This window comes from Lacerta agilis, chromosome 9 (genome assembly GCF_009819535.1).
Source record: "Lacerta agilis isolate rLacAgi1 chromosome 9, rLacAgi1.pri, whole genome shotgun sequence".
In the NCBI taxonomy this organism is placed as follows: domain Eukaryota; kingdom Metazoa; phylum Chordata; class Lepidosauria; order Squamata; family Lacertidae; genus Lacerta; species Lacerta agilis.
Window position 1 is genome coordinate 53497119 of NC_046320.1, and position 13997 is coordinate 53511115.

General features: G+C 41.5%; 1 protein-coding gene across 2 annotated transcripts in view; it reads right to left on the minus strand.

Annotated features, from left to right (window-relative positions):
* Positions 1–13997, minus strand: part of NFKB1 (nuclear factor kappa B subunit 1) — a 68418-nt gene that overhangs the window by 32109 nt on the left and 22312 nt on the right. For both annotated transcript variants that reach the window (XM_033160384.1, XM_033160382.1), the window contains exons 5-8: positions 13067–13165; positions 5330–5478; positions 3739–3902; positions 748–906 (exon numbers count right to left, since the gene is read on the minus strand). In XM_033160384.1, the coding sequence (XP_033016275.1) occupies positions 748–906; positions 3739–3902; positions 5330–5478; positions 13067–13165 (571 nt within the window). The remainder of the gene's footprint in view (positions 1–747; positions 907–3738; positions 3903–5329; positions 5479–13066; positions 13166–13997) is intronic.

The following is a 13997-nucleotide window of genomic DNA, read 5'->3' on the forward strand; positions in this document are numbered from 1 at the left end:
TAGAAGGTTTGGAAATGGAGGTGGAGGAGAGTTCAGTTTCCTGTTTATACCCAAGATGCCTCACAACACACTTCTTCAAAGTCTCCAATATATTACCTGCTTTGTCCACAATGCATTCAGGACTATCAGAGCTGAGATGTGCCCTGCACTGCTTGCCACAGCCAATCTACCACCCAACTATAAGGTTTGCTAAGTGGCACCCAAGTCCTAGCTGAACCATATTCTCAAGCCTTTGCAACATGCCATCCACAAACCCTTGGGAGCTGTTCGGATTATGCCCTGTATGCTTTAGTCTTCAAGCAATTTAACTGTGTGGCAAAGAAAACACTGAAGATCAAAGCTCTTTGAAATGACAGGCATTTTACAGGCAGTTTCGTTGACAGCATGTCATTAATTTGCAGATCTGTAAGACATAACCTTAGAACTTGACCGACACCTTTGGGTGCATCAAGGGAGACACTAAAAGGAACACTAGTTATACTTCACAAGCAAACATGTCCTAAGTTCTCCTTTGTCTTACTGCTTCACGTGCACAGTGTATACTGTCATAATGTGTAGGGAATTATGTTTCTCAGACATTACATGGTATTTTTCTATTTTTTAAAAGATCTCAAACTTTCAGTGAACGTTAAAAGCGATTGGGATCAGCCGCTCTAACCCTACAAGAATAAACAATCGTAAATCAAAATAATCACTGGACTGGGATTTGGCCACAGTAGAATGAATGAGAATAGGCAAGGCACTCACTGCTATCATATATAGGATCGGACAAGACAGGTTGGAGTCTTCTTGTAAAGCTGCCAGTGCTGTCAGGAAGGAACGCTGTAAACATGAGCCGTACTACGCTGAGGTCCATTTCCTTTGTCTGTTGAAGAGCTGACTGATGAATGATTTCTCTTTCTCTCTCTGCAATCAAGGAAGAAAGGAACTGAATTATTGTAGCCTTATGTCTGTAATGGTGGTACTGGCGAAGGATGGGAGTGAGGGTGGGAGAAGAGAAGATTCAGCAGGCAAAATAAAGGCTTCATCCAATGGCACCAAATAGTCAACCCAATCATGAAACTGCCGTGTGTGTGTGTGTGTAAAATGATGAAGCAAATATGCTCCTTAACTGCACTTATCTTGGCATTAGAACTACTAGCAAAAAGGCTTAAAGCGGAGACAACCAATTCATGGAATCACCATTAAGAGAAACAATATTCTTGATGTACAGTATGCAGACGATATGGTGATCTGTCAGGTCCGCTTAGCGGTTGCTCACGAGTAAAGGCAAAGTCCGTCTTGTCTATAAACTATTTTATTGTGCAAGCTATTTACAGTGCAGAGCTACTGAGAAACATGACTACCTAGTCGCTAGAAGAATCTGGAAGTGCCTGTTTCCGGCTGCGACCCCAACATAAGAATTTCAGAATTCTGAAGTGCCACCTTCCCGGTCTTTTGACCCCTCTGCACAGTTCAGGCAAAAGAAGTGGCATCTCCCCCTCAGAGCGGGTCTGCCGAACGGTGCTGGGTCCCTGAGCAACATCCTGGAGCCCACGCTCCACCTGGCTGCTTGAGGAAAACTCCTCCTCCTTAGGGGAGGTGCTGGAAGACTTGCTGGGAGATGTATCACTTAGATAGGAGTGGCTGGGGCTGCCTGTATCCACCAAGACCTTGCCTGGCAGCGGAGGGCATATCCCTGACATGATCACTACATCTAGGCCTATTTTAACATTCTACTGAAGCTTCAATCAGCATTGTGTGATATTATTTTAATTTCTACACATTATCATAACTGTCACTATTTAGACATTCCAATAACTGGAAATTTAAATAAACCATACAAGGCAAATTTTGGCAAACTGAAGAAAAGGATGTTATCCGGTGAAAAAAGTTGAAATTTTCCATTACAGATAGATAGGTGGCATTCAACATAAAGTTGACTCAGAGCCCAGCAACTTTTGCAACTATATTTATGTTGGGCATTCCCCAATAAATGTACTTGGAATACATTTCAATGTTTAAGGAAACACGTGGGGACTTGCTTTAAACATTATTGCCAGACTTCAGAATAACTTCAGTGCTGCTACATTTGAATTTTGGTGTCAAACGGCCAGGAAAGCAAAATGAAACTATTAAGAGGCCAAGGTAAACCATATACTTTTATTAGAACCTAGTGAGACTTTATTGACTATACCAGTAGAAGAGACACAGGGAGAGCAACTTCCATGGAGTATGAACGTTTATGGACTTTGTAGATACTGTTTTTCCTTTGTGCAGTCAAACATGAATGTAGGAGACACATTACTGAGAAATGTATTTGTATAGGTTTGTTTTCTGCTTGTGTTTGTATCTTGCCTAAGAACAAACAAAGTCTTTTTAACACGACTGCAACACAGAAAAGGGCCAGCTGGTATTATCAAGTAAATAAGTAATTATGTTAAAAGTTCATTTCCAAAATTCTCTCACCCACCACCCCATCCCCACTATAGGTCAGCAGCAAAAGCATCTGCGCTGCACAGAGAAGGTCTCAGGTTCAATCTCTGGCATTTCTACAGAGGGCTGGGAGAGACCTTTGCTTGAAACTCTGGAGAGCTACCATTAGTTAGTGTAACCAGTACTGAGCTAGATGGACTGATGCATTACTTTCCTACGTTCCCTTAGCTGTAGGAGGCTTTTAAGGCGAGAAGATGACTGGTGGCGGGGCAAAAAAGGGTTGTCAAGCCCTTTGCATGTGCAATACTGCATGCACAACCCAGTCTTTGCAACACCTTCGTAACAATAAGATCGTGGGAGCTTGCATAGCCCCTTGTCGACGTATTTTACAAGCTATGGAGCTTGTTTTTGAACTTAAATTTAGGTTTCTACCTTTGGAATGAAGCTTAATTAGAGTCATGAGTTTGAATATTACCACTCACTGGGAGTGTTTTTTTTTTTTTTTGAAGTTTCTTATCCTCCCCCTATATTTAACAGCAACTAAGCTGTCTTGAGTTACACAAAATATAATTTCTTTTTTTCCCTTACGAGGAAACTGATAGCTCATAACAGTGAAACGAGATTTTTAGCCGGCAACTCGTTAAGGTTATTTTGGTAGTTATTTCTGGTATTCAGAGTCATTTGTTAAGTTATTATTTCCCTTTGGATTAGTTTACAACTTTTTTTGTGTGTGTTTTTGAGCTATTCTGCTCTCGTATACTTTGTTTATTTAAGTGTTGCTATATATATACATACGCTCACGGTGTTGATTTTTCCTTTTTATTTGGATATTCCCGTGATTGTCTTTTTTTTTGCCTAGTTACTTGATGATAGAGCTCCCTTTGGGAAGCAGGGAAAGGACTATGGGACTACGCGGAACATATAGCTAAGCCCTACCTCTAAGTTTTCCCATGTGGTGATGGAAATTAGATGGAAATTAGGCTAAAATTAGTCAAGATTCTAGTAATCAATTAATTATGGATGGATGACCTTCAAGACTGTGGGTCTTATTAATGCAGAAATGAACTTTGAAAATGTTTTTGCTAACATACATCGTAGCACAAAGCAGCTTTTGCTTTCCTTTCTCATTGTATTTTATTTCTTCCAAAAACATCACAAGTGGTATCATTCTTCTCCTTTAAGAAATTCAAGTGAGCAGGACTAACTATATTTAAACTGGGGGATATTTATTTTAAGGAACAGAAAATAAAGAGTTGACAGGCACAGCAAGAAATCATTTCCTGTGTTAAGAGAGATCCTGAACCACAGTCAGTTATCACCCACCTGTTAGCTGTCTCTCCCCTCCACCTTCCACTTGTATATAGCTGAGATCAGGATGTACTAGGAGTCCTGGGTTATACCCTTTTTTACAGGAATCAATCATACGTGCTTCCAGTGTGTCTAAGACTCTCTTCTTTGTAACGTGCAGTATCCCCAGGTTTGGAAATCTACACAGAAGTACAAGGTAATTATCTGCAGTAGGTCTTTGAAATTTTTCACGTAAAAGGGAGTACAGTACAATTTTTTTATTGCTACTTGTGTTTTCTGGTCCCTTGGCCCCAGTAAACGCAGCTTAGGCAATGGAATTAAAATGTTTCTACTGCCCGTGCTCTCTTTGTTTTTGAGAATAGCCATGACTCGGCATGTTAAAGTGGTTTTAGTGTCTAAGACCACAGAGACCTGTATTCAAATCCACAACTGGTCCTGAAGCCCACTTCATGGCTGATCTAAGGTGACCTTGGGCCACTCTCTCTCTCTCTCTCTGCTTAATCCATGTCAATGGGCAATTGTGTGGATAAAATGCAATAAGGAGTAGCCATATATGCTGTCTTATGCTCTTTAGAGAAAATTTAACTGGAAATAAATGGCAAACACAGCTCTGATGAACTCACTCAATATTTTTTTTGTAATATGGGAAAGGTTATGAGGGTTTTAGTTTTAACAGCAATAGGACATTAAACAATATGCATTGTTGAACAAATAGCTCAGAATTATATACTCTGAATTTAAGGGGAAGTTCCAGATCTTTATCACAAATGTAAGCAAACAATATGCCTACATTCCAAATAAAAGTTTTGAGTCCTCGGGGCAAATGTATTATTTCAGTATTTGGATTAAAAAAAAATACACAACAAGTAGCGTGACAAATCTTTCAAGATTCACAGCGAAATCTCAACAGAGCAAATCTGAAGTTTTGAATTCAAGTTGCTGGCAAGTTGGGTCTCAACATCAAAAGCCAAAAACCTTCAAGTGTTAAAAGCAGCCTGTCTTGGAATTCTTTCAAGACTGGCATATATGTTCCAAAAAGTAGATTAAAGACATCAAACCAGCAGTTTTTTGAAACTGGATCTAACTCTGCAAACAATATATAATGTGTACTTTATCTGAACAATCTGGTTAAAGTAGGAAGTAGATTAACTAGGATTTAGCATTCTCATTGCTACATCACACCCACATCAAAACATTGAAAGCACTTTTATACCACTTTAAATAGTCATGGCTTCTCCCAAAGGATCACGGGAACAGTAGTTGGTTGAGGGTGCTGAGAGTTGTTAGGAGACTCCTCAAAGAGCTATAATGCCCTTATAGCTCTGTGAGGACATTACCAAAATATTTTGGGCACATTCCCAAAATATGACCCGAACTTCTTCCCCTATCACCAGTTCAGACTTAACAATCAAGAATGCTTTGACACTATGTGGATGAGCCCTCTGTTTGCACTCTTCCCACCCCTCTGAAAAGGAAGCCATAGGTTGCCAGTATACCCAAATTCGAGAAACTACATCAAGACAGGGTGGTTTGTCCCTAGTCAGAGTGTGCTAAGGTAGGAGAGGGGGAATCTCAGTTGCAATTACAAATACACAGATGCACTTACCCTACAACCATGTCTTTTGGTCCTGCGTTAACAGTGCATACTCCATTTTCACAGTGCTTCCCCACCAAGCTGTGAGCATGCAGGTGAGCATGCTTTCCATTTGTGACTAACTGCACAATGACTTTTGCAGGCCCAGCATAATTGCAAATCTGTAATAAGCAAAACAAATACTCTCACAACTACTGAGCCATGATACATTTGTTGTGACTCTAGCATAGGTTGTTTGCAATGCATTCCATAGCGTGGCTGTAGGAGCTAATTTTAGGTCTTCAAAAGTGCAAATACATAATATGATACAATATTTATTTGAAATTTGAAAATAATGAAAGAGCATAACTATGGGAGGCATCACACTAAAAACACAAAAACAACCAATGGCTTGTTCAGCTCCCCTCAGCCCTAGAGCAGGTTTTGGATTATCCAATTGAAAATGGTTCCCAAGTAGCAGAAAAGTGGGTTAAGAAGTCTTGGTCTGTGTAAGTGACTAAACTTCTAACTTGTCCACAAGCTGTTCATTTGACCAGGCAACCAGCTGCAGGTGTCAGGCTGCTGGGCACAGCAGGCTGACTTTTCTGCATCCTGAACAGAAAATAGTGGAAGCTGGTAATGCACCAGCTCTTGGGTACCACCTACCCTAGGCTATGGATTAAGTAATGACATTTGAAGAGCAAACATGAAGGATTCAGCCTCATCATAGCCAATGCAGTGCTGTCCAGATGTTACTGTGTAAGACAGGAATCCCCAAACTGCGGCCCTCCAGATGCTTTGGCCTACAACTCCCATAATCCCTAGCTAACAGGACCAGTGGTCAGGGATGATGGGAATTGTAGTCCAAAACATCTGGAGGGCTGAAGGTTGGGGATGCCTAGTGTAAGAGTTGCATCTCCAATGGGGCCAAGGACAGGAACTCTCTGGTTTTACTCAGATTTGTTTGCTAATGCATAGATTCTCCTTTGGGCCCATGTGACATTTGATCAGAGGTGGGTGTCAGGTTTGTAGTTCTGCACTGCACAGGTGCTTCTAACTCGGCCAGTGTTGTGATCCATGAACACAGAAGTTTGTTTGGTTCATTTTCCAAAGCTGAAGCTTAGTTGCATGCCCACATCCATTGTTCTAATCTGTTAGATTGTGGCCTGTATATTTTCTTGAACACAGATGTACATCTACATCACTGTTTCCCGAAGTGGGAGATGGGTGGGGGTTGGAATGATCCAGGGGGGTGGTAGCCTCAGGAGCAACTGGGGAACGTTGAATAAAAATAAGGGGGCAATGGAAACATAAGGAAAGAATTTTTTGGGGGGAAAAACCATTTGTACATGTTTCATCTGTTCTGTAATGCAGGGCCGTCTTTAGCTGGGGGTGCAGGGCACCCGGGCGCTGAATTCTGGGGGCGCAAGGTGCTCACCGCTGAAGCCGCTTAAGATTATGTTATGTATTGTATTGAGTTGCTATGCGGCAGCGGGGTCAGCGGCACCTTTGACACGACTGATCTTGTGCCAGTGGCAGGCAGGCGGCGCGAGATGAGTCGTGTCAAAGGTGCCGTGAGTGAAACATTGCAAATTGCGTTTTAATTTCATCACTCACAGTTCAAATTCGTTTAGAGAAATTGTTAAAAGAATATTGTTTATTTTTGCTAATTGTCGGCATTTTCTTTGACTAACTACTTAGTACTTAGGGCTCTACTACACATGTGTTTTTCAGCACGTGATTTTAGTTTTCAATTTCCACAAAAACGCGCCTAGAGCACACACTATGAATTTCGCGAGCTGCATTTTTTCTTCATTTTACAACGAATGCTAAGCGTATAAATGAGCAAATAAAATGTTTGTTACTTTTTCCTCCCTTCTTTCGTAAACAAGAGATCAAGCGTAAGCGTGGTGTCTGACATAAGCATAATAAAAGTTAATAGTATTATTATTTTTTTCCTGAAAAGGTGGCGGTAGGCCAAATATGTTTGGGAACCTCTGATCTACATAATCATCCCAAGGAAATAATACAAGGAATAAGGAATTAAGCAGCCTTTGAAGGGATGGTGGGAATTGTGACATATTTTTTTACAACACAGACAGGAAGCTGAAGTAGTATTCAGAGCCCCAACTCCAACCATGCTTTTAACATTTAGCTGACATATTTACTCCATCCCAGTTGAGAGAAAGTTTGGTAATACAAATTAGAGGGGTAACTTAAGTTTGAATCATATTGAGATTTTAAAAAATGACATGAAAAAAAACCCCCATCAATTTTGGGCAGCCTGCAATACATGTAATCAACTTCATTTCAAATCCACTATTCTTTCTCCATTTATGCATACAGATAGTAAAATCGAAACCTAGAGAAGAAAAAGGAAATAAGTGACCAATAGATGACAAAATAAACTAACCGCACACAGTATGAGCACAATCCACTCTGACTCTAAATTAAAGCCCCATTTTCCTTGCAGTGCCACTTATTAGCAGGTATGGGCATGCATTCAGGCAACAAAACACTATGTTAAGAGGAATAGGAGGCCCATGCATGCTTCCCACAAACTCAGCCAGCCTTTCATCCAATGTTTTGCATGAACCTCGTATGCATTGCTCCTTTACAGCCTTAGCCCAGGAATGTTTACTTGGAAGTCACCAAGACTTGGATCTTCCAGCTAGGAAATAAGAGATGGAAGGATTGTGAAGTCTGCCTCAAATATTATGATCCAAAACTTCTTCTCCAGCTAAGATTTTAATCTGAACTTTCCCTACTCGCACCTTTCTCATTCCCCATTCTTTCATTCCATAAGATTGGTTCTGCAGCTTTTGGGTAGTCATTCCCCATCAAAGCTTTTGCCTAATTACTCTATGCACCCTTTTCCTCTCACTTGCCTGACTGCTTGCTTCCAGTATACCTGAAGGAGAGTCTCCACCCCCAGCATTCAGTCTGGACACTGAGGTCCAGCTCCGAGGGCCTTCTGGCGGTTCCCTCACTGCGAGAAGTGAGGTTACAGGGAACCAGGCAGAGGGCCTTCCCAGTGGTGGTGCCTGCCCTGTGGAACATCCTCCCATCAGATGTCAAGGCAATAAACAACAACCTAGCTTTTAGAAGACATCTGAAGCCAGCCCTGTTTAGGGATGTTTTTAATGTTTGATGTTTTATTCTGTTTAATAATTTGTTGGGAGCCGCCCAGAGTGGCTGGGGAAACCCAGCCAGATGGGCGGGCTATAAATAATCTGTTGTTGTTGTTGTTGTTGTTGTTGTTGTTGTTGTTGTTGTTACTGATATCATGTCCATATAAATATAAGACCCTCCTGTCCTTAACATGGTGGGTAGTTTTGGTCCACTGCTGCTTTCATCTTGGCACTTCCTTCCTTCAACTTCTTGGGTCAGCCACCTAGTGCTTAGACCACTGACTACTTTGCTTGCCATCTTCAGCCCACCAGTGCTCCTTTGCCCTATAGTAAGTCCCCTCTTGAGCTTACGTGCTGTGAAGTCATGTCACCCATTTATTTGGTCTTATTTCTCTTGGACTATTCCCTCAATTTCATGATCCACCTACCCTTCTTTCAGATTCCTCTTTATCTGTCAACTGCTGACCCTACACCTTTTCTTCACAGCCCTTGCCCCTAGGCTTCCTGTTATTTAAGATTCCTGAGCCTCTGGGGCTTCTTACCAGTCCTCAGACATTTCCTGTGTGAGGCTCTAATCCTAACCAAACTGACAAGTTCCCCTTGCATTACAGAACCCTGAAAGAAAACTGCTTTGTTCATTGCAGAACTGAATATTCTAAGCCATTGGCCAGCTCAGCCATTCCATATCACAAAGCAAAAGTTGTTTACCAAAACCCAAAAGCCTTATAATTTGACCAACATGGGTCCTATGGCGGTGAATGGATACTAAATTCACATTCTGCTTAAATCAATGACCGAATTCCCATTTCCTACCTAACTGAGTATTTCTGGGAATGTTGTACCCATAGACAGTGACTTTTCTTATAATTGCCTTGTGAGCGCACTCAAGCATAGACACAAAGCAGTCCTAAAGCAGAAATTATGAATAAGGCTATTCAGATGCCTCAGGGAATTGATAACCATCAATTAAGTTTCATAACATGATCAATGAGTGCTAGGCTGGCCAAGGAGCAAGGTCCTGCCAGATGCAGATGGTGTGGCCAGTTCAGGTGAGATCATCAGGCAGATCTAGATAATCACATAGAACACCAAAATCTGAAGTTGGCCTATGAGTGTCACATGACACATGATCCATTGGAAAATATTAGAGAATCAACTGTGTGCTTGGACGATGTAGATTGGATATTGCATGGGTCTACACATCAAACATGCCCTGTAGAGACAGGTGGGCTTGGGCTTCATTCCACAAGCTGAGTTCTTATGGTTGTACGGCTTAGACATGCTTGGAAGAAGCTGATTATCTGGACCAATTCCAAATCAATACCAGTACCAACTTTGGTCACTCTGCTTAATGACTTCCTTTGGGAGGAGGACAGACAAGTGGCTCTCCTTGATCTCCTTTCATACCATCAACCATGGTATCCTTTTAAAGAGGCCACCGTGATATGGTGGTTCTGTTCTGTACCATTCCCAAAAAAACAGCATTGGTGGCATTTGCTTAGCATGGCAGTTGTGCTGTCAAGTCCTGCAGAGTTCTATTCCACCCCCAATGCTATTTAACATGTGTTATAAGCCACTGGTTATGGTCATCAGGGACTTTGGAGTCTGGAGTCATCCCTCCATACTATCTGAAAAGGTCGAGTTGTGTTGGTGCTGAAACAGTGCCTGAGACAGTAATGGGCTGGACAAGAGCCAATAAACTGAATCCTAACAAGATGAAGGAGCTGGCGGCAAGTTGCCTCTCCCCCTCAACTCTGTAATGAAAATATATCTGCTCTGAGCTCCTAGCTGAAGTGATGTCATCTAAATCTATTCTGGGAGCCTGGTGGATAAATAGGACTGCTATTCAGAAATGTAACAATAAATGGGGTGGGGGTGTGGTATGTAGGATATCTCCAATTACCCATGAAGTGAAATATATTTTGCCACAAGGTCCATTCTGACAAATCATTTGTTAGAACGATCTGTTAAAACATACTGAAAATTTTGCCATTCATGAAAAGGAGGCACCTGGAGCTAGGGTAGGCTGACAGAAGGGTAACTGAATGCAAAATATTTCTCTTTCCTTTTGGCTAAGCTTGAAATCATGAACAGGCACTAACAAGCCAGTGAAGTAGCCTTGAGGAACTTCCCTATATTTATCTGCCAGCCTCTCCTAACAGGTGTTGCCATAGGAAGATTTATACAAAGCAAAACACTAAGACAATAAAAGACACACTTAAAGAAAGGCTGGTAGTGGAATTCTACACCTGTCTACTCAGAAGCAAATCCCAATGGGACTCTCAGGTAAGCAAATATAGGATTGCAACTTAAGGAATGAAACTATGACAAAATATGAAATGTTAATAAAGGGGGGAACCCCACACCTTAGCCTTTCCACAAACATGTCATATTTTCAAAAATCATTTAAATAAATATATTTTATTTGCCAGTGAGCTCTAGATAACACACTAAAGGTCAAAATAGATGTAAAGGGAGAACCACATTCATTTGCTGTGCATCAGCTCTGTTCAGATATAAAGTTGGGACCTGCTCCGTTCCCTGTTTGCACTCCACTTGAGGCACTTGCCTCTCTAGCCTGATTCACTTCCCACACTGGGGAGAAATGTTTCTGCAGCAACATAGTGCAATGATAAGGTCCCAGATCTCATAGTCCCATCCCTCTGTCCTTCAGGGGAGAATGCCCTCTACAAGATGGAACTGAATTGCATCTGGCCCAGTTCTTCATTTTGACACATGACACTATGAAGCATGGCACTCCCATGCCAATAACAGCCAAAATATGTAGAACAAGGAAATTGGGTGTGCACTCCAAATAAACCTTTGACCTACCACAGAATACATGCTTCAAATCTAGACTCATCACAGGAGATGTTAAACCTTTTGTCTAGCCTCTAACACTTCAGAATGCAAGCAGGGAGCGAGATAACTAAAATGTTCCTCCATACCAAAAATTAATAAATAATCCCTGCACATAAAAGACTAATAGTTTTAAGGGAGAAGGGTTCTGGCCTTGCTTTTGCATGGATAAAAGACATTATGAACAATATTAAATAATGTAGTCAGAAGGGGTGCAGCCCAGACATAGGTTTGCCACCTCAGTGAAAATCAGGCCATAGTCTCAACAGTCAGCCTAGGACTTTGGTCTTTGCAGAATCAAAATGCAACTGGAACAATGCAGTTTAGAAAGAAGTTGACAATAAAGATTGTAGAGTACTGTCGCAGATGTACTTTATTCATGCAAAGTGGGATGTGAGCCTTTAAAGCTGCCTTTTGTCTAAAAAGCCTGCTTGGAATATTGTGTCTATTGGCAGGATGGGGAAGGACTGAAAAGTCCAGACTGGTCTTTGCTGTTGGGAAAAAAGGATGCATGCCAGGAGTTTCCAAGGAAGCGTTTTTAAATTCATGCAGAAAGAAAGAAGAAAGCAGTCTTAAGTTTTCAGAGCTGGATTTCAATCAGGCTGCCACTATTACCGGTACATTGGAAATGGCATTGCCTAGTTGTGCAAGTTTGCTTAGCACTTGTTCAAACTACAGATTTTTAAATGAACAGATACTGCAAACAGCATAAGCCTTCATAGTTCTCTCCCTCAAATGACACTTGCTTTGTAGTTCTACCCTGGAGCTTAACATTGCTTGGGGAGTAGGAGGCAACTACAAATCTCTACTTGGCAAAATACAAGCTTGACGCTAAATAATAATTAGCAATTCGCTATCTAATGCTTTGTGCATTCTGACTCCATTGACCAGCACATATAAATAAAAAATGGCAGCCTTGCATATACAATACTCCCTTTTATAAAAACAAACAAACAAACTGAATTAGCCCTTTAGACCTTTCACATAAGCAAGTACATACAACCGTAGTACACTTTTCATTTTTCTGATCAAAATTCTTAGGGAACCCCACCCAAGAATTTGGTTATTTATTTATTCGCTGCTTTTCTACCCCACCTTTCTCCCAATGATCTCAATGTGGTGCACATGGCTCTCCTCCTCCTCCTCCCCATTTTATCATCAGAAGGTAGGTAAGGGTGAGAGTGAGCGAAGATGAGCTGCTGCTACTGCAATTCTTTTCAAAAAGTAAAATTTGTGGACCAATGTGGAACAAAACAAAACTGCTTGTATAACTGTACAATTGACACTTTATAAATACCCCTTTGCCCAAACCTTCCAGTAACAGATTATACTGTTTCAGTCATTCTCAAACTGCTTTGGTTGGGAAGTGTCTAGGCAAGACTTTCCTCTTTCTACTGCAACCTCCATTCCTGTTACAGTGGTACCTCTGGATACGCACACCTCTGGGTGTGAATTCCTTGGGATCCGACCGGAGCTCCAGAACAGATCCCGTGTGCAACCGGAGGTACCACTGTATATCCAAAGCAAGCAGCAGCAGTTCAGGTACATACAATTTAAAAAAAATGTGAGCATCATCCTAGCTCTGATGCCCTCTAGGTATTTTGACCACAGGTCACACCATTCCTGACTACTGGACATGGTGACAGGGGCTGATGGGAGTTTCAGTCCAACAATATCTGGAGAGTATCAGGCTGGAGAAGGCTGCTGTAAAGTGCCAAGCAAACTGATGGTTTAATAATCATATGCAACATAATAAATGGCAAGTAAATTATGAACTTACTTTAACTTGTGGATATGATTTTTTGTTCTTCTCGCTAGAAGCTCCTGGAAGCCCACCGTGTGATGGTCCTTCACAAACGTATCGGAAGCGAAAACCCCTCTGAGGAGACCAGTTTTTAAAAGGTTAATGAATTAACTTCTCACACAACGCCAGCTTCTTCACTACACTGGCGAGTAAAGAGAATGCATTATTATTTTTTACTTCTTCACTTTTCTCTGCTCCATACTAATTTTCATGTTGCTTATTGAATTTCTGTGCCACGCTTCATCACATAGTGACCCCAGAGCGAGTAACACAATGAAAGAAAAGCAATGGTTCTCGAAAGCCTTGTGACTCGAATGTTTTGGCTCCCAAATGCTGCAAACCCAGAAGTGAGTGTTCCAGTTTGCGAACATTTTTTGGAAGCTGAACGTCGGATGCAGCTTACGCAGCTTCTGATTGAGTGCAGGAAGTTCCTGCAGCCAACTGGAAGATGCACCTTGGTTTTCAAACATTTTCAGAAGTCGAGCGGACTTCCAGAACGGATTCCGTTCAAGAAGCAAGGTACAACAAATCTCCCTTAAAATGCAATAAATTGTGGACTGGATAAAACAGAGAGAGAATGAGGAGATATTTCTTAAGTAGGACTAAAAGGAAATGGAATTACATGATGAGTTAGGGAGGAGCTGTTAGAATGAGTGGCATTTTAAATATAGCTATTATGAACATTGGGTGGTTTCCAACAAAGAAGATCCGCTAGCGCAAAGACTTTTGGCTATGCAATGGAACTTTCCTTTCCTCTCCTCTCATTTCCTTGCACCCTGCAAATCTGTTCTGGGTCTTCCCCCAAATCTCTGGAGCAGATTTGGGGAGGGCATTGTGCAAACGGAAAGCCTTACGCTAGTGAATCTAATTCAGGGTTCCCCAAACTTGGGTCTACAGTTGTTTTTGG